The sequence below is a fragment of the Canis lupus genome, chromosome 21, assembly GCF_011100685.1.
Source record: "Canis lupus familiaris isolate Mischka breed German Shepherd chromosome 21, alternate assembly UU_Cfam_GSD_1.0, whole genome shotgun sequence".
Taxonomy (NCBI): domain Eukaryota; kingdom Metazoa; phylum Chordata; class Mammalia; order Carnivora; family Canidae; genus Canis; species Canis lupus.
The window spans coordinates 8,806,118-8,825,420 of NC_049242.1; the positions used below are offsets into that span (position 1 = coordinate 8,806,118).

General features: G+C 37.4%; 1 protein-coding gene and 1 long non-coding RNA gene across 2 annotated transcripts in view; both read left to right on the forward strand.

Moving 5' to 3' along the window:
• LOC111091595 overlaps positions 1-4,806 on the forward strand; it is a 37,045-nt gene extending 32,239 nt beyond the window's left edge. Inside the window, exons 4-6 of the long non-coding RNA XR_005375349.1 lie at positions 1,724-1,782; positions 4,125-4,219; positions 4,595-4,806. This is a non-coding gene — a long non-coding RNA (uncharacterized LOC111091595). The remainder of the gene's footprint in view (positions 1-1,723; positions 1,783-4,124; positions 4,220-4,594) is intronic.
• An 8,449-nt stretch (positions 4,807-13,255) lies between these two features.
• On the forward strand, positions 13,256-13,733 carry LOC100682679 (60S ribosomal protein L22-like). Its single transcript, XM_038568138.1, has one exon. It carries the CDS (start codon positions 13,293-13,295, stop codon positions 13,677-13,679), a length of 387 nt encoding a protein of 128 aa, XP_038424066.1. The 5' UTR covers positions 13,256-13,292; the 3' UTR covers positions 13,680-13,733.
• Positions 13,734-19,303: the final 5,570 nt, after the last annotated feature.

The window sequence follows — 19,303 nt, forward strand, 5'->3', positions numbered from 1 at the left end:
ACACACACAGGATCATAAAAACCTGTGCATTTGTAAGTGGATTGAAAAAAATGGTAAAAAATCAATACAATTAAACTTATATTTAGGGGCACCTGAGTTGCTCAGTCAATTAAGCATGCAACTCTTGATTTTGGCTCAGGTCATGATGTCAGTGTCGTGAGATTGAGCCCTGTGCCCAGCTCTGTGCTCAGTGTCCTGAGTCTGCTTGTCCCTCTCCCTCTGCTCCTCCCCTGGCCCCACTCACACACTCTCTCAAATAAATAAATGAATAAAATCATTCAAAAATTCAACTTATATTTAATTGAGTGCCAACTTTATTTCAAAGATGGTTCTAGAGGTTTGTGATACATCAGTAAGCAAAATAGACAATGTTCTCTGCCATCACAGGGCTCACATTCAATGTTTTATATGTCCATCCTAAATTCTGGTCTTAAGCAATGTTGATCATGGGTGGTAAACTTCTTTTGATAACATTCTTTTGGCCAGATATTACTTAAATTTAATATTATTTACCTTTTGGTTAATAAAACGAATATCTGATTCAGAGGTATATATGTATTTTTCAGTTTTAGGAGGAGACAGACTAACAAACTAACAAACCATCCTACTATTGAAAAATACACAATAAACATGTGACTTGTACATATTATATATATATTTGTATTTGGTACACTTGTATTTGGCTAAATGTTACATAAAAATAACTAAGTAAACTGTGATCCTAACCACTACTCAGTTTATAATCTAAGTTTGAAATGCTGCAAAGGAGTTCCGTTTGCTTAAAACTACTGTCTGTACCTAACATAACACTTTTTGGAAACATTATTATATGAACTAAAGGAACTCCCTAAAGTACTTAGAAAATTGTACACTTAGTGTAACAATGACCAGAGCATACCCCAAAGCTTCCAAATCCAAGGTACCTGAACAGAGGGTCTCCACAAGTGCTTTGGGGAAACTAAAAACAAAACAAAACAAAACAAAACAGCAAAACAAAAACAATATTATTGGTTTGAAACTTCAAAATTCAAGAGGGAAATATAATGTAAAGGGTTAACTTTCCTGTGAAAATTCTTCATGAAAATCGAAACAAGTGATACAGTAATGAAATAACACAAGTTAACATAAGGCAACTTTTGAATTCATAATAGGTAGCTCTAGTATGATAAAAATGATATTACAAATATTGGATTCACTTTAAATGGAAGAATTCTTTCTCTTCCAGTGAGTCACCAAAGACTTGTTAATTTGCAGGACAATTGTTATGCTTTAGAAATTTTATTTTGTGTCTCCCTCTTTCCCACTTGCCCCTGTGAAGAGCTGAATATAGGAAGAAAACGAGAAAGCATTCTACATTTGGAAGCTTCTTTTGTTTCCCTTCTGGCTTTAACAGAAAAGGGATTCTCTGCTTCATAATGCATACACACAGCTGCGCACCGCGATGGCCGCGTACCACTGCTGCTGCTAATGGCACAGTGCATGGCTCCTGCTGTTGAGCCGCAGGAAGAGCTCTTTAACGAACCAGACATAGCCAGAGTCCATGCTGTTTTTACCTAGGCCAGAAGCATTGTTTAATACAACCTTGGGATTTAGTTGCCTCTGGAAATATGGCAGGATTTCTCTTAGTCAAAGGCAAATGGTGATGAATGTCATAATTAAACACTGAAGTATATCACAGTGGACTTATCAATGAACAACCTACTTTTTTGTCTTAATTACATAGGATGGTGGGCGAATATCTCTTCAGAAATGGAAACATACCTCCCAGCCACCTTGATTTTTGTGAGTCTCTTACTTTGGCTGTCTAATAAGGATCTGTGGGTAAGTGGAGTATAGGCTGTGAATCATTCCAAAGCCTGAGCAGCCATAATGACCACCACTGGCTCTGTCCGTCCCATTCACCTGGGAAGTCGTCCAGTGAGTTCAGAGACAAACAGAAAGTAGAGGATTATGTTTTATATTATGTTACATTTTTTTTCCTATTACTTCTAAACTGGTCCTCAGACTATAAATTTCCTTTCCAAGAGTGGCATTCCTTTTAACAAATTTGCAGCAGGAGGAACAGGCTCGAAATAATAAGCACATTCCCTTCCTGTCTTATGTAAATGATACTTTGATGCTAATTGTCTGCTCATGAGAAATGATTTGAGATCAGATGTAGAAAGGAGTGTGCTTCTGGAGTTAGAGCTAAAGCCTCAGAGTAAGTGAGACTGGTATTTTAACTAGAGAGCCCCTGATGCACTAGCTGTCATTGACCAAGTCACTTCTGCATTTCTGTTTTTTTAAAGGAGTTCTTACCTATAAACCCTAGAGATCACTTCGCTTGGCATTTTGTAGCTGTGCTGCGGGGGTTTATTTGTGTGAGGTTTTATTGAGTTAAGAATTTGAAAACATAAGGTGCTTCCTTGAACTGGGAAAGTGAAAAGGACATAACAAAAGCATGGGATCACTAGTCAAAAAGGTCTCAGTTTAAGCTTGGGTTTACTTGCTGATAATTATCTTGGAAATTATTTAATTTCTTTACAATTAATTTTTCTCAAAAATGATCATACTAAAAAGAGTTTTGGGAATTAATAGTATATTGTGATGTAGAATGTATTGCTTATGTTGGAAATGTAATCTCTGCAAATAATTAGCTGGGTGACTAGTTACCTAATATCCTAAACCTGTTTCTTCTTAGGTAAAATGATACTTAGCTTTAGGATTATTTTGAAGTAGTAAGTGAGATAATCCATATAAAATATTAGGATAGTGTTCCACACATAACTGTTGTTGTTGCTAACATCATTATTATTGTGATTATTATCTGAAAATCAAATGAAACAATAGCTAAACAGCATCCTGTAAAGTTCTTTATGCATTATAATTACTGGGTAGCAACTTGATATTGTTCAATAATTTAATCCATTGTAATTTGAGCCTTTAAAAACCTGCAAAAAAGGTAAAATTTCAATTTTTTAAATATTATTTATTTGAGAGTGAGAGAGAGAGAGAGAGAGAGAGACAGCGAGCAGGGGGGAGGGGCAGAGTGAGGGAGAGAGAGTCCCCAGGTAGATTCTGTGCTAAGTGCAGAGCCTGTCATGGGGCTTGATTTCATGACCCTGAGATATGACCTGAGCTGAAACCAAGAGTCTGTTGCTTAACCTAATAAACCACTCCAGAAACCCTGCTAAAATTTCAATTTTTAGTGAATAGGCCTCCACACATAATTGCCAGGGGTATATTTTTACTCATCACTTTTATGAAACTTATTTCATGAGCACACCATTTTCCAAGTATTTGGCTTATGCTTAGAGAAATCTTATTATTTTCCAGATAATGCCCAAATAGAATTTTACACAGGTGAAACAACCAATCTCTCTTTTATTTAGTAGGCAAAGTTACAAAAGTTACAATTTATACTGTAAACCCATGTCCTCATTAACCAAATCAAATACAGTGACATGTCACTGCAGAGCAATTTGGGATAATAAAAGTTCTGATGTAACTGAAATTTTACCATTTGACCAAATGTTTTCAACCATTTTTGGAAGACATTTTTCTTTTTTTTAAGGTTTTATTTATTTATTCATGAGAGACAGAGAGAGAGAGAGAGAGAGAGAGAGAGAGAGGGAGAGAGGCAGAGACACAGGCAGGGGAAGAAGCAGAATCCATGCAGGGAGCCCAATGTGGGACTCGATCCCTGGACTCCAGGATCATGCCCTGGGCCGAAGGCAGATGCTACACCCCTGAGCCACCCAGGCGTCCCTGGAAGACATTTTTCTATACTGTTTAACTTCATGTTTTCTTAAAAGTATAGATCATAATGTGACATTTTTTCACTGACTCAAAATGAGCATTACAGCAATCAGTAATTGCATCAAGTTCTAATTGGATAAGTTTTGTTCTCTTTCTCATTTGTAGCTGTCCTGTTATTTGTAGGGTCTGGCTGCTTGCCTCATGTAGCAATCTGCCTTCTAATGCATGATTCCTAATCTGCGCAACTGTGAGAATTCAGGTGATTGAGACATGTAGGCTTGTGTGTAAATGGAAAGAATATTCTCTTGTTCCACAAAATACTAAAATTTTGTACAAAGGATTTAAGCAGTTATTTCAGGATTTAAGGAGTTTCTTTTATTTTCCAGTTCCCAAAGGATCTAATAATGATTGATGTGTCCAGACAAAAAGAATAATTTGCTGGTATATAAGGAACTAAGTTACAAAAGACTTAAGGATACAGGTACTCTCTATTAATGAAAGTAATTATCAACTTCCTAATTATCTATAGTTGGTAAGATTTTATGAATTCTCCTAACACAATAATAGTAATATCTAATATTAGCAAATGGTCACTGTGTACTTTAAAAAAGACTTTCTGTATTTATTTGTTTATTTTATTTAACTAATGCTTACATAAAGCTTGTTTATAGACCAGATACTCTACTGAACTATATACCAATATTAACTTATTAAATCCAATGAATATTTACATGCATATACTCATTCACTTCTCAAAACTGTTATTTTTTACAAAAAAAATTATTTTATATGAAATTATCTATGTAAATAAATACATATGTAATTTATGTATTTATTTGTTTTCTGTTTTGAACAGGAACATAGGATTTATTGAATGCTGCAATTTGACTTGCTGTGTGTACAAACATCATTACTGGAATAATGAAAAATCATACCTATCACTTTGTCAAGTAAAATTAAGGTTAGCAACATGAGTAGTCAGGGAAATATGTTCCAAGTTTAATGGCTCCTCCCATCACCACCTAACTCTTCTGGCAAGTTTTGTAAGCAGAGGTTTACACCCTCTGAATCAGGACACATTGTTTCATGGTCTCAAATAAAAGTTGTATCGCTAGTAATCTGTTGCTAATAATTATAGAAATTGATGTGCATTTCAAAGAAATCAGAGCATTTTTTAAAAAGATTTTATTTATTTATTCATGAGATACACAGAGAAAGGGAGAGAGAGGCAGAGACACAGGCAGAGGGAAAAGCAGGCTCCACGCAGGGAGCTCGATGTAGGACTCGATCCCAGGACTCCAGGATCATACCCTGGGCCAAAGGCAGGCGCCAAACCGCTAAGCCACCCAGGGATCCTGAAATTAGAGAAGTTTTAAGTTTATCCCTCCTGTGTCACTCTTGTTCCCAATTTACAGGCTTTTCTTTTTTTTAATTTTAATTCTAGTATAGTTAACATAGTGTTATATTCATTCCAGGTGTACTATATAATAATTCAACAATTTCATATATTACCTAGTGCTCATCAATATAAGTGTAGTCTTAATCTCCTTCACCTATGTCACTCATCCTCCCAACTCCCCTTTGGTAACCATCTGTTTGTTCTCTATAGTTAAGATCTGATTTTTGGTTTCTCTCTCCTCCCCCCCCCCTTTGTTCATTTGTTTTGTTTCTTAAATTAAACATATGAGTGAAATCTTATGGTATTTATCTTTCCCTGACTAGCTTATTTCACTTAGCATCATACTCTCTAGATTCAACCATGTTGTTGCAAGTGGCAAGATTTCATTCTTTTTTGTGGCTAATATTTCATTGCATGTGTGTCTGTGCACATGTGTGTGTATGTATTACATCTTTTTTATCTATTCTTAAGTCAATAAACACTTGGGCTCTTTCCATAATTTGGCTATTATAAATAATTCTGCTATAAACATAGGGGCACATGTATCCCTTCAAATTAGTGTTTTTGTATTCTTTGCGTAAATACTTAGTAGTGAAATTACTGGATCACAGGTTAGTTTTTTTGTTTTGTTTTGTTTTTTAATTTTTTGAGGAACCTCCATACTGTTTTCCACAGTGGCTGCCCCAGTTTGCATTCCCACCAACAATACAGGAACATTCCTTTTTCTCCACATTCTCAACAACACTTGTTTCTTGTGTTTTTGATTTTAGCCATTCTGACAGGTGTGAGGTGATATATCATTGTGGTTTTGATTTGCATTTCCCTGATGATGAATGATGTTGAGCATCTTTTCATGTGTCTGCTGGCCATTTGGATGTCTTCTTTAGAGAAATGTCTGTTCACATCTTTTGCCCATTTTTAATTGGTTATTTGTTTTTTGAGTGTTGAGTTGTATAAGTTTATATATTTTGGATACTAACCCTTTATCAGATATGTCATTTGCAAATATCTTCTCCCATTCAGTAAGTTGTCTTTTAGTTTTGTTAGTTGTTTCCTTTGTTATACAGAAGCATTTTTTAATGTAGTCCCAATAGTATATTTTTGCTTTTGTTTTCCTTGCCTCCAGAGATCTATCTAGAAAGATGCTCAAAACTATTATTATTTTCAATTTATAGATGGGGAAACCAGCCTCTGAGAAGTTTTATAATATGCTCAAGGTCTCATAGCTTTTGAGTGGTTGAACCAGTACCTGAAAGCAGGGTTGTATATCTCTAAGAATATGATCTTATACCATGAGCACTCCAGCAGACAGCCCACAATCCAAATAGAAGCCATTTAATCTGAGAATCCGAATTCAATATTATTCGATATAATGGCTCAGGGCAAAAGTGGGTTGAGCTTCATACTGTCAAAAAAAAAATGGACTTTGAGAAAGTCACCATTTTAAAGAAAAGGGAAAGAGTTTGGAAGTTATTTTTTTTTTAAGATTTTATTTATTTATTCATAGAGACAGAGAGAGAGAGAGAGGCAGAGACACAGGCAGAGGGAGAAGCAGGCATCATACAGAGAGCCTGACGTGGGACCCGATCCAGGGTCTCCAGGATCACGCCCTGGGCTGCAGGCGGTGCTAAACTGCTGCGCCACCGGGGCTGCTCTGGAAGTTATTGTTATGAGTCTAAAGCATCCACTTTTACCTGTTGATTTGCCTTTATCTAGCTCCTAATCTGGACTATAGGATATCACATACTGGTCTTCTCAATGATTTAGTGAGGATCAAGGGCACAGGCTCTGGAATTAGATTACCTGGTTCAGATCTGTGTTCTATTATCTGAGCTTGGAGAATATAAATTATCTGAGAGTTTTCCTCAGATTCCCCTCAGAATTGATAGTATAGAATAGTACCTTCCTCATAGGATTATTTTAAGAGTAAAATAATAGTTCTAGTAGAAAGCATGGCATATATTAATTGATCAATAAATGTCTATTATGGTATTTTAAAGAAAGCTGGCACTACCAGCAGCTCAGTGAGGCTATCTCTGTCAAATAAATTTGGAAAATGATACTTTTCTTTAGTACCCTCATACAGAGTCACAGTGTATACTATCATAGTATAAGTGTTTTAAAAGTCTGTTTCAGGAAACATGTTTAACTTAATTTAGCTCAATATTTCCCAAACTCATTTGTTCCAGAGAAGTTGTATATATATGGTGCATGCATGCACATGTGTGGTATAAAATGTCTGACTTACAGAATTAAATTTTCATGGGACACATTGCTGGCAAATGCTGCCCCTCACTAGAATATTTGAAGTGGGAATGACTGGAAATGTGTGGAATGGACACTGATGTGGGAATTCCAGATCTGAATCATATAAGTAAGTCTCAGATATTAGCATGCTTGCTCATGGGGCAACAGGCCTTGGAACTTAAGATTATGTGAAGGTGATTTCATGTGTTCCTAGGAGAAACTCTTTGGTTTGATTATCTAATTTTAATCGCTAGTACTGTCATCATACATTGTCATATTACCACCACTGTCATCATGGCTGCATATATTCAGAGGTTTCACATATGTCAGTCAATCATGGTACTGAGGGATTTATTTGCATTAGTCATATTGTCCTTAGAGCCACCCTGTGAGGTAGGCATCCCAACTCTAATTTTCATATAATGGAACATGACCTCAGGTTCAGCCACGTGTCCAAGACAAGGAACTAAATACAGAAGATGCTCTGGTACTTCTGCCTGTCCTGGAAAGTAGCTTGATTTCATTGCTAGTGAGGATAATTGCCAGTGTGAAACTTGTAGCAGTAGCTTACCTGGGGGTGAGCCAGGATCTGTGTGACCAGGCGTGGCTTGTTAGAAGGTGGGTTTCCTCAGTAGCTCTACCTTCTGTGTGTGTGAGAGAGAGAAATGCCCCTTCGAAAGCTGACTGTAGAGAACCTAAAAGCAATGGGAGGAAGCATGGCCCACTTAATCATGGGGATCACTTGGCTGCAACAGAGCACAGTCTCTTTCTTTTAAATTTCTGAACAGCAGAGCTAAAATTCATCATACTGTTAGCATTAGAGGCTGTTGCAGGTTTCACAGGATGATGAAAGAATCAGGCTTAACCTAGGCCATCATTTAGTAATAGTACGTTACAGAGATAGGAGGGAAAAGGTCTGCACACTATGGCCTGTCCTGCAAACCTGGCCTGTTTTGGCACAGCCTTTGAACCAAGAATGATATGTATGCACTTATGTATGCATTTATATTGGAGTACATAGACGTACAGTGTTACATTAGTTTCAGGTGTACAACATAGTGATTCAAGGACTCTATACCTTATACTGTGCTCACCACAAGTGTATCTATCTACTGCCTGTCACCATGCAACACTATTACACTATCAGTGACTATATTCTCTGTGCGGTGCCTTTCCTCCCTGTGACTTTTTCATTCTTAACCAGAACACGGTATCTCCCAATTTAAATGTTCTTTACTATTTTTAAATGGTTACACAGTATATATATAATGTCCTTAATTTTGTTTCCTGACCCACGGAGCCTACAATATTTATCTGGCCTTAAACAAACAAACAAAAAATAATGTCTTCAATTTTTAAAAAAAAGATCAAACACCAACATAGTTTAACAATTTTTATTCAGGGTAGGTGCTATTGTCTGCAGAAAATGTTAGTCTTGGCAGGAATCCCAGAAAACAGTCAATTAGCGCTTTATTGTAGGTTTAAGCGATCTATTTCAAACCGGATAACCATAGTGATTATACCTCTTCCTGTCCTTCTTAGTTGATAGGAACTGGGGTGGACACATGGCAAGTTAAGTAATTAGGTTCTTTTTTCCTGATGGATTAGGGATTTGGATTATAGTTAGCATCTGAGTGTGGTTAGATTTTAAGTAGAGTTAAATATTCTTGCTGTGGGTCAGTCATTTTAAGCATGCACAGAGAAATCAGAGAAAGATGATCCCAAAGGGAGAAGAAAATGAGCAAAGAGCAAAAGAGAATCAGACAGAGAGACTAGTACATGGTTACTGAGAGATTTCTAGTGATTGATTTCGGGAAGACACTGGAGCTACCCTCCAATACAGTATCCACCCACCACCTGTAGCTATTAGGCCCTTGAAATGTGACTAGTCCAGATTGAGTTATAGCGTGTGTGTAAAATGTACACCAAATTTCAAAAACTTGGTACAAAAAATACAAAATATATCATCAATATTTCAGACTTATTCCATGTGAAATGATAATACTTTGGATATATTAAAATTAATATATTAAATAATTAATATTTAATTATTATATTAATTAATATATTAAAATAGGTTAAAATTAATTTCACTGACTTTTTTACTTTAAAAAATGTGCCTACTAGAAATTTTAAAATACATTTTAAATTCTGCATGGTAAATGTGCAGAATATCCCTACTTCCCTCAAGAAACAGTATCATATCTAAAATATACTTGGATGAACACTGAATATTAGAACATTATATGATGACATACAAATTCATTGAACAGAATTGAACACAAATACTCTTCAATTTTTACATATGCTAAGAATATATCACTGCATGGATAATATGAAGAAAAATATTGGGATTTATTTTTAAGTTCAAAATTCTTCTGGTTGTTCTTCACTGAGGGCCTAGAAGTACAAAGGTAAATAGGTTATCACCATAGGAAATGTCTGGCCTGGTAATGTCTCCTCTCCACCAGAGTGAATGTATTACTGCAGTTCAGGCCTGTTGAATCAAGAAGTTGGCATTCAGTAGTGAGACTTTTAGTTTCAGATGGTACTCTCTGAGCAATCTTAGTTTCTTTTTCCTGTGAGATGTTATTTTGTGATTGTATATTTTTTTTTCAGGGCTCCTCATCAAAACATTCTTTGCTATAACTGAAGAATTTAGTTTCATTCCTTCTACAACACCTGAAATTTCTTTTTTCTGTTATTAATATAACCTTACTATATATTATATATATTACATGTATACTATTAATATATTCTAGTATTAATATCATCTGAAACCTCACCAGCAAGTAGAGACAAACTCATTCTTTCACTGAGTAAGCCATCCATCTCAAAATGTATCTTGTTTGCATCAGAATTTCCTTCAATTAAATCGTATAATCCAGGACACTAGCATCTTCTAGTTGAAATAGCTGAAAGCAGTCTCTTTATCAACATGGTCACTTTTGGTGCTTTGAGGAAATAGGATTCTGTGGTGATGTAGCTACTTTGATTTTAAGAAGTACTACCACTTATATATTCCACCTCTCCATTCCTCTCCTTTTTCTTTTGCTGTAGCTAGACCAAGTTCGTTTAAGTTAACGCAAACAAAAGATCCTTGGTGAAACAATGATCCCTTTCATATACCCAACATAAAGCATTTGATGGACAGAGAAAATTTTGTCAAATGAAGCAACATACTAGGCCTAAAGGGCTTCTATGTCATTTCTTAAGACTGCATCAAATAATATTAAAGGCTGCCATTTATTGGGTATTTACACTGGGTCATATGCTGTGCCTCATCTATTTAACTTAAATTCAATATCACCCAATTTACACATGAGAAAATGGCAGTTTTGTGATTATTACACCATTTGCCTACAGCTCATAAGTGGTAAAGTTGTTTTCATGATAAATCCTGGGCTTTTGACCACTAGACTATCTCAATCATGAGTCAATAGTTTTTGTGCCAGTGATTGAGTTGTGATATGATTGCACTGACTTGGCAAGCATGCATAAGGCATATATTGGGTAGAAAGGGTCTGAGACCTCTCTAGGGAAAGAAATAGAAGGGAGAGGCTGCCTGAAATAAGAAAAAAAATTGTTCTTTACTTTCCCCTTCCCTACTGTGTGCTCAGATAATAGATGAGGGCTTACATAGGATATCAAGTCCTTGCTTTTTCTTCTGTGCCACTCCTGAAAAAACCGAACTTTCTACGATCTGCAATCCCTGCAATAAATATTGAAGTAATGTAGCCCATTGGGAGTCCTGGAGAGATTGCGGTACCATGGGAATATACTGTCAGACACAGCTTCTGTGAGCTGTAGCAGACTGGGACTCCCTCTGGTCAAGGGCTGGCCTCATAATTTCCTGTTTTCCTGGCTGCTGCCTCTGCTGCTGCACTCACATTGGATGGACTCCCTAGAGGTGATCTCTTCCCAGTGCTCAGAATGGGACCCTATTTTCCAAGCAAAGTTAATTCACATCATATGGGGGAACAAATTACTCCCAGATAGTAGTTTATTTTCTTTGGCTCTTCATAGGATCAGACCCAATAATAAAAATCTTAATAATGATGATAATGATGGTATAGAAATGCAAAGTCTTCAGATTGTTATTTTTGCAGAAGACCATTTAATAATTCTAATTTTACTGCATATATTTCTATTGGCCAGGCACTTGTTTAGTTTTCCCTCATCATATTCTTTTGTCACTGGTGTATTGAGTTTCCAGCTGCTTATTGTATTCTGCGCCTAATTATCTACTGAAACAATTATATTAACCATTCTATCACTTGAAAAATAATGGAAAAGTTTTAAAAGTAAGAGTGATAAGATTATGTTGAATGGCATTTTTAATTTTTGGAAATGCATATTGAACTTGTTAGAGGACAAAATGAAACCATCACAAAAAATGAAGCAAATGCAGTGAACTCATCTCTCTTGGTACAGTGAACATGGTCCTGTAAAGGACACACACAGCCCTTATGTTAACCTTCTTAATCCAACCCGTGATAATGACACTGTAATGGGAGGAAAAATCCTCCCTAAAACCAGACAAAATTTGTAAGAAATGCCTCTAGAGTCTCCCCACACATCTGTTATATCTGCCTTGAGCACATATTAGCAGAGTACAATCCAAGAAAATCCTCAGCAACCTAAGGAATGCCCTTTTATGCTCCATTTGCAGACCTGTCCTTCCAGAAACCACCTACTACTTTGGATTGTTCTTAGTCCACTCCCTCTGGAAAAATGTGAGACAGGGTTCTGTTTTATAAATGCTCAGACTCTTCTCCAATTCTGCAAGCAGAACCTATATGTGTTTAACATGCTAAGTGGGATCAGCCCTCTGAATCCCAAATGAATATTTCATGATGTCCAAAGTGCACTTTTGTAAATTTCTGAATTTTCTTTTCTTCCACATATCTGCATTCTTTTTAAGGCAGGTGTTGGGTAGGTGAGTTTAATCATTTTGCAGTGCTTAAGAGATTAAAGGCTTATAGGCTTTCCTTGCAGTCTGGAGTTCCAGTCTCCTTTTCTTTTCCTCCTTCTTCCCTCTCTCCTCCACTGCTCCCATGTCCCTCTCCCCCAAGCCTGCCCTAGGGCCTTTGGGGCAACTCTGTTGCTTTCTGATTTGATTTTCTTCTGGTAAATGACTTACAGTGTGAATGGAACCTAGCTCTATATTTCCTGTCTTAAAAGTAAAATCAAACTCTGAAAAATCAATGTACAGGAAAAAGTAACTTCAAAAGCCAGGGCTCATGTTCCACAAGCCTCTTGAGCTCTCCTCTGCCCCCAAAACAATGCATTCATAGGGCTATTGGAAGTGAAACTTTCCAAAACTCCCCAATGGAAATGGCAGGCAGCTCCCGGGTTGTTTTCCTGACAGAGACAAGGAGTTCTGATCACTCATCATGGCTATGCAGCCATTTTCAGAGTCCATTAGGAAGCCTTTGGCCTTTACTGCAAAAAGTAAGCTTTGCAAAAATGTAGGTGGCTGAATGAATAAATAGTGACTGGGCAAGGGGGAAAATGAGAGAGTTTAACAGTATTCATCTGTCTCATCTCTAAAAAAGAGAAGAAGAGGATTTTTTTTTAAAACTGGATTTTCCAGTTTTAAGGTTTAGCTCATATCCATAGCATTGGGAGAATGAATAATTTAAAGGAAACAGTTATTTTTGTTTGTCTTTTGTTTTTGTTTCCAAGAGTGTATACTGGGCATGGTTGGCATCTTAGAGACCTGTATTGTCTGCTCTCTTCAGGTCTCCTTGCTGGCTCAAATGCAGTTCCACGTTGTCTGTGTTGTCCTTTAGCAATCCACCTCTGCTTGAACACAGGACCAACCTTGGGCCATAAGTTTGGCTAAGGAATTCCAAGATGCTTTAATATTTACAGATCATGCTCCCTTTCTGCCTTTGCTGCCGCCATGGCACCCGTGAAAAAGCTTGTGGCGAAGGGGGGTAAAAAAAAGAAGCAAGTTCTGAAGTTTACCCTTGATTGCACCCACCCGGTAGAAGATGGAATCATGGAGGCTGCCAATTTTGAGCAGTTTCTTCAAGGGAGAATCACAGTGAATGGAAAAGCTGGGAATCTCGGTGGAGGGGATGTAACCATCGAAAGAAGCAAGAGCAAAATTACTGTAACTTCTGAGGTGCCTTTTTCCAAAAGGTATTTGAAATATCTCACCAAAAAATATTTGAAGAAGAATAACCTCCATGACTGGTTGCGCGTAGTTGCTAACAGCAAAGAGAGTTACGAGTTGCGTTACTTCCAGATTAACCAGGACGAGGAAGAGGAGGAAGATGAGGATTAAAACTCATTTACCTCAAATATTTTGTATGAGTTCTTGAATAAAACTTGGAACCCCCCCAAAAAAATAATAATATTTACGATCATTTAGCCTAATTAAAAGAAAATCTTCAAACTTGCTGTTTGAGTTTTGAGCCTTATAATAATAGTGCAATTCATACTGGAGTGAACTCCACACTGCCTGTCTGGACGTGGAGGGGCTACCATTTCTCCTTGACTGCCAGGGCAACTGGGTGCCTCAGTCAGTTAGGCATCAGACTCGGTCTCAATTCAAGTGTTGGATTTCAGGGTCATGAGTTCAAGCCTCGCATCTGGGTTCACTCCGGGCATGGAACCTACTTAAAAAACAAACAGGGGCTCCTGGGTGGCTCCAATGGTTGAGCATCTGTCTTAGGCTCCGGGCATGATACTGGGGACTGGGATGGAGTCCCACATTGGGCTCTCTGTGGGCAGCCTGCTTCTCCCTCTGCCTGTGTCTCTGCCCCTCTCTGTGTGTATCTCTTATGAATAAATAAATAAAATCTTTAAAAAACAAAGAAACAATGTTCCCCCTTGACTGCCCAGAGAGCCCTATTTCACCCCTGCCAGATCCCTGCAACTTGCTTGTCCCTGAAACTCCCTTCTCTTACTATTCAAAACAACACTTGAAAGAGTGTCTTTTTACATAGACCTTTCTCAATAAATATTTATTGACTTGGCTGGTAAAAAAAAAAAAAAAGTTTCATAGGAACTTACTCCTCACAAATAACATATCTCCACTTTATTGGATCCTTCCATGCCTCAGTCCCATGTAGTGATTTATAGTGAAATCTTTATGGCCCATGAGAGTCCACTGAAAGAGTATCTGTGAGGCCCAAAGAGGCTTTTTCATCATTTGCAAAACTTAGCAGAAGGAAAGTTCTCAATTCTTTTTATGCAGAAGGGTTGTCCCATTTTGTGGAATTCACTATAACTTTTATCTTCAGTTAAAATTAAAAGTGAATGACACGACTGCTTGTGTGGTTTGATCTTAATGAACTAAACGTGAGATGAGAGTTCACAGAGTTTCAAACTCTCAGGCCACTTACATTGGTCATTGCTTAGCTCAATGTGACTAACTGCAGTGATAAGGTTAGAAAACATAAACACTCTAAATCCCAATCTCAAATCACACTTCTTATAACACAGTTTTGGCAGAATGGATCAATGAATATCCTGTGATTAGGAGATTCTTAAATTGCTAAAACAATCCCCTATGTGCTGTAGGTATATTGGATAAGAGGAATAATACATGGAAGTTCTGAAGTAAAGGGGGGAAAAAAGACCCAACAAAGTAAGGTATGCATTGCTGTGTGTGTGTGTGTATGTGTGTGTGTGTGTGTGTGTGTGTGTGTGTGTGTGTAAAACAGCAGATAACATATGTGATGATTTTAAGATTCTTCTTTTTTCAAATTTTAAAATCTTAGAAATTGAGATATATAGTCATACTATGAAACTACTGTGTCAGAATAATTAACAGCATTTTTCTTGTCTTTTGGGCACATAAAGTAATGGGTCAGTCTTTTTTTAAAAAAAAAAATATTTATTTATCCATTCAGAGGGAGAGAGAGAGACAGACAGACAGAGACACAGGCAGAGGGAGAAGCAGGCTCCATGCAGGGAGCCCAGTGTGGGACTCGATCCCAGGTCTCCAGGATCACACCCCGGGCTCAGGCAGCACTAAGCAGCTACGCCACCGGGGCTAAATGGGTCAGTCTTTTGGTGGAACAGAGTAGAAGATACTGAAGGAGTGTGAAGGTAAAAGTGATGGTAGCACAGCCACAGCCAAGAAAGAAGGCCGATAGAGGAGTGGTTCTTGTCATCTGACGCTCATAGCACTTTGCGACTCCATCGCCAAATCTGATTTACGCCCACACTATAGCAGAAATAGTTATTGTGGCAAAAAAATTGTTTTGCAACGATATAAGGTTGTTGCAGGAAAGAGACAACCCAGGTGGAGGCCATACCTCCCAAGGTCATCTTCATCCCCTCCTTGCATTTAGATGAGAACATATGATTTTTTTCCCACTTAAAATATAAGCATAAGTGATGATTATCTCATCTAGGAAAGGGTTTTTAAGAAAAATGTGTATGTTCTCCACACTTTTCTTTTTCCTTTCATTTGTTGGATGCAGACAATGCTAATGAAGGTCTAGGGCATCGGAGAGTCAAGTGATGTGAAGATCCTGCGTGTCTATAACATCAAGTTGGGAAAAGCTACCTGCCAGCCATGAACAGCTGTCTTGGACTGTTGCACTAGCAAAAAATAAACTTCTGATGTATTTGAGACACCGTATATTTTTTGGATCTGCTTGTTATAGCAGCTGGTGTCACTCTAATATATTCATATTACTTCAAGATACCAAAAACAAGGTAGGAAATCAAAAGTTACATGAAGATGAGAGTTGAGGAGGAGGCTTAATATTTTTTACAGTATTAGCCAAAAGAAGGGAAGAAAATCATTTAGCAATTCCTGATATGTCTAAAAACATTTGAAAGGCAGTCCTAAAGTAGAAGAGATAAGAATTTTATGAGTCCAGAAAGCTTACCTCTGAACAAGTGGCAGTTAGGCAGGTTTCAGCCTAATTTTGCAAACATATTCTAACCATTTCCTGTATTCCAAACGGCTTTGCCAAATAGCAATTCCCTGGCACTAATCTTCTTCAGGCCCAAGTTGGACGAACATCTAAAAGCATTTGTGCTTTAGGCAGGGTGTAGAAGAGATTATCTCTAAGGCAGCACTCCTCTCTGAGTGCTCACATGAGATTGTTATGCATGTGTAAGTGGTATTTAGCTATGGCAGAATGGATATTAGAATGGAGGCAGCCGTGATAACAAAGATCAAAATCTTCTGTATGAAAATATGCTGATAGACAAGCAAAGGGAATGGATAGTTTCACATTTTCCTGATTGGATGGACTTATTTCTAAGTTAGGAAAATATAGTGAGAAATTATGATTAATAGGAGAAATTATGATTAATAGGGAAGCAGTGCTATGTTTATGTTTAAAAGATGAAAAGTTTCATCTTTTCATTCTTTCATGAATGAATAAACCTCTAAAGAATTAAGAATCCAGAAGGAGAATGTGAAGGAAAACTCTTTTCCACCTTTCTGCATGGGGAAAAATTCAGTTCTTCCCTATCTATGTCTTTCTTCACTGTGTGTCTCCTCTGTTTTCCTGTTCTTAAAAATTGAAGTATAATTTTAAAAATTGAAGTCTGTATAATTAACATACAAACATATTAATTTGAGATGTGTAACATAATTATTCAACAATTCTATACATTACTTAGTGCTCATCATGATAGTACTCATAACTCCCTTTAGCTATTTCATACATTCCCCTCATCCACCTCTCCTCTGGCAACCACCAGTTCTCTGCATTTAGGAGTCTGTTTTTTGGATTGTCTCTTTTTTCTTTGTTCATTTTTTTGTGTTCTTAAATTCATATGGTATTTGTCTTTCTCTGACTGACTTATTTATACTCTCTAGATCCATCTATATTGTTAAAAATAGCAAGATTTTATTATTTTCTTATGGCTGAGTAATAGTGTGTGTGCGTGTGTGTGTGTTTATACATTTTCTTTATTCATTCATTTATTGATGGACAAGTGGGCTGCTTCCATATCTTGGCTAATGTAAATAATGCTGCAATAAACATAGATGGCATATACCTTACACCTGTCAGAATGACTGTGTATCTTCTTTTACCTTCATAGACAGCACTTCACTTTTGACACGTCTGGTCACAAACGATGTGCCCCCATCCAACCAATTCTTTGTGATACCAGTTAGGTATCCTATAAATTTAAATCAGTTCTGATGCCGTCTACCAGGAGATAATGTCAGATCCCACAGGGTAAGGACTCAGTCACATAAGCCTGACCCCCTCGTCCTCATACTACTTTAGATGCCAATTAAAACTGTAGAGCAGTTCACAGAACTCAAGAAACATTTAACAATTACTAGTTCATTAAAAGATTTGATAAAAGATATAGATGGACAACCAGAGGAGAAGGTACATGGGGCAAGGTTTATGAGGGTCTGAGTGCTGCAGCTTCTGTTCCTGCAGAATTAGGATGGGTCACTTTCTCAGTATATAGATGTGAAAAGCTCCCAAAACCTCATACTTTGGGGATTTTTATGGATGCTTCATCATGTAGGCATGATCAGTCATTAACTCCATTGTCACATCTCCACCCTCTTCAAGCAAATAGGGTATGGGGCTAAACATTTGAAGCTCCTTTTTTTTTTTAAGATTTTATTTATTTATTCATGAGAGACACACAAAGAGAGAAGCAGAGACATAGGCAGAGAAAGAAGCAGGTTCCATGCAGGGACCCTGATGTGGTACTCGAACCCAGGACCCCAGAATCATGCCTGAGCTGAAGGCAGACACTTAACTGCTGAGCTACCAGGTGTCCCTACATTTGAAGCTTCCAATCACAGCTTGGCCTTCCAACTGATCAGCCCCCATCCAGGAGTCCTCCAAAAGCCCATCCAGAGTTACCTCATTAAAACACAATACACAGTCCTATCACCCAAGAAATTACAAGGGGTTTAAGAGCTCTATGTCAGAAGCCAGAGCAGAAACAAATACATATTTTTTTCTACTATCTCATGGGAAAGGAGGAGGAGAACCTAAAACCAACATTTTGAGTCTTCTCCTACATCATACCATGTAAACCCTCACAATAACCCTATAAGACTGATATTGTATTATTGTTACATATAATAGGTCAAAATATTTTTTTAAAGATTTCATTTATGAGAGAGAGAGACAGAGAGAGAGGCAGAGACATGAGCAGAGGGAGAAGCAGGCTCCATGTAGGGGGCCCAATGTGGGACTTGATCCCAGACCCCCCGGGATCATGTCCTGAGCTGAAGGCAGCAGCTCAACCACTGAGCCACCCAGGCATCCCTATAGATCAAAAATATTGAGAAACAGAGCTCATCCAGCTTGTAAATCACGGGAGCTGGATTTGAAACGATATTCCCTGATTCCCAAACTCATGTTCTTTCTTCCATATTGAAATATCTCCCAAAAGAAGAAAGTATCTTCTTACATTATTTGCCTAGATAAATTATTCAGAAGGAAAGTACAGAAATCTAGAAACAGTTTCTCTCTGTTACAAGTGTTTGCTTTGCAATTTGCACATTTTCACGTTGGCTGAAATACTCCATCACCTTCCCATTCTCTACTCCTACCTGAATAAGAATTAAGGGGAAGACTGGGGAAGAGGTCCGTTAGGCAAAGGAAGTAACTGGTACCTTATTACCATCGAAGGAACTATTTCTTTCTGGATTTGAAAGTAGAATATAAGGGAGGCGGTGGCCAGGGACTAGCACTCCACGATCTGGAAGAACTTAACTTCTATTTTTTTCTTTATTGGAAAATTTATGTAGGGAGCTGGATAAGGCCATTAGTTTGATTATAACCAGGATTGTCAATTTAGCAAATAAAAATGCATAGGACCCAATTAAATTTGAATTTCAGAAAAACAATTTCTTTAGTATATTCCAAATTTTTACTGTATGTCTCTAGTCATACTAAAAGTGTTGTTTATATGAAATTTATTTTTGAGCAGATGTTCTGTATTCCACTTGGC

Excerpts from the sequence above, each read along its gene's own strand:
- LOC100682679 (XM_038568138.1), top strand. The coding sequence starts at position 13,293 with ATGGCACCCGTGAAAAAGCTTGTGGCGAAGGGGGGTAAAAAAAAGAAG.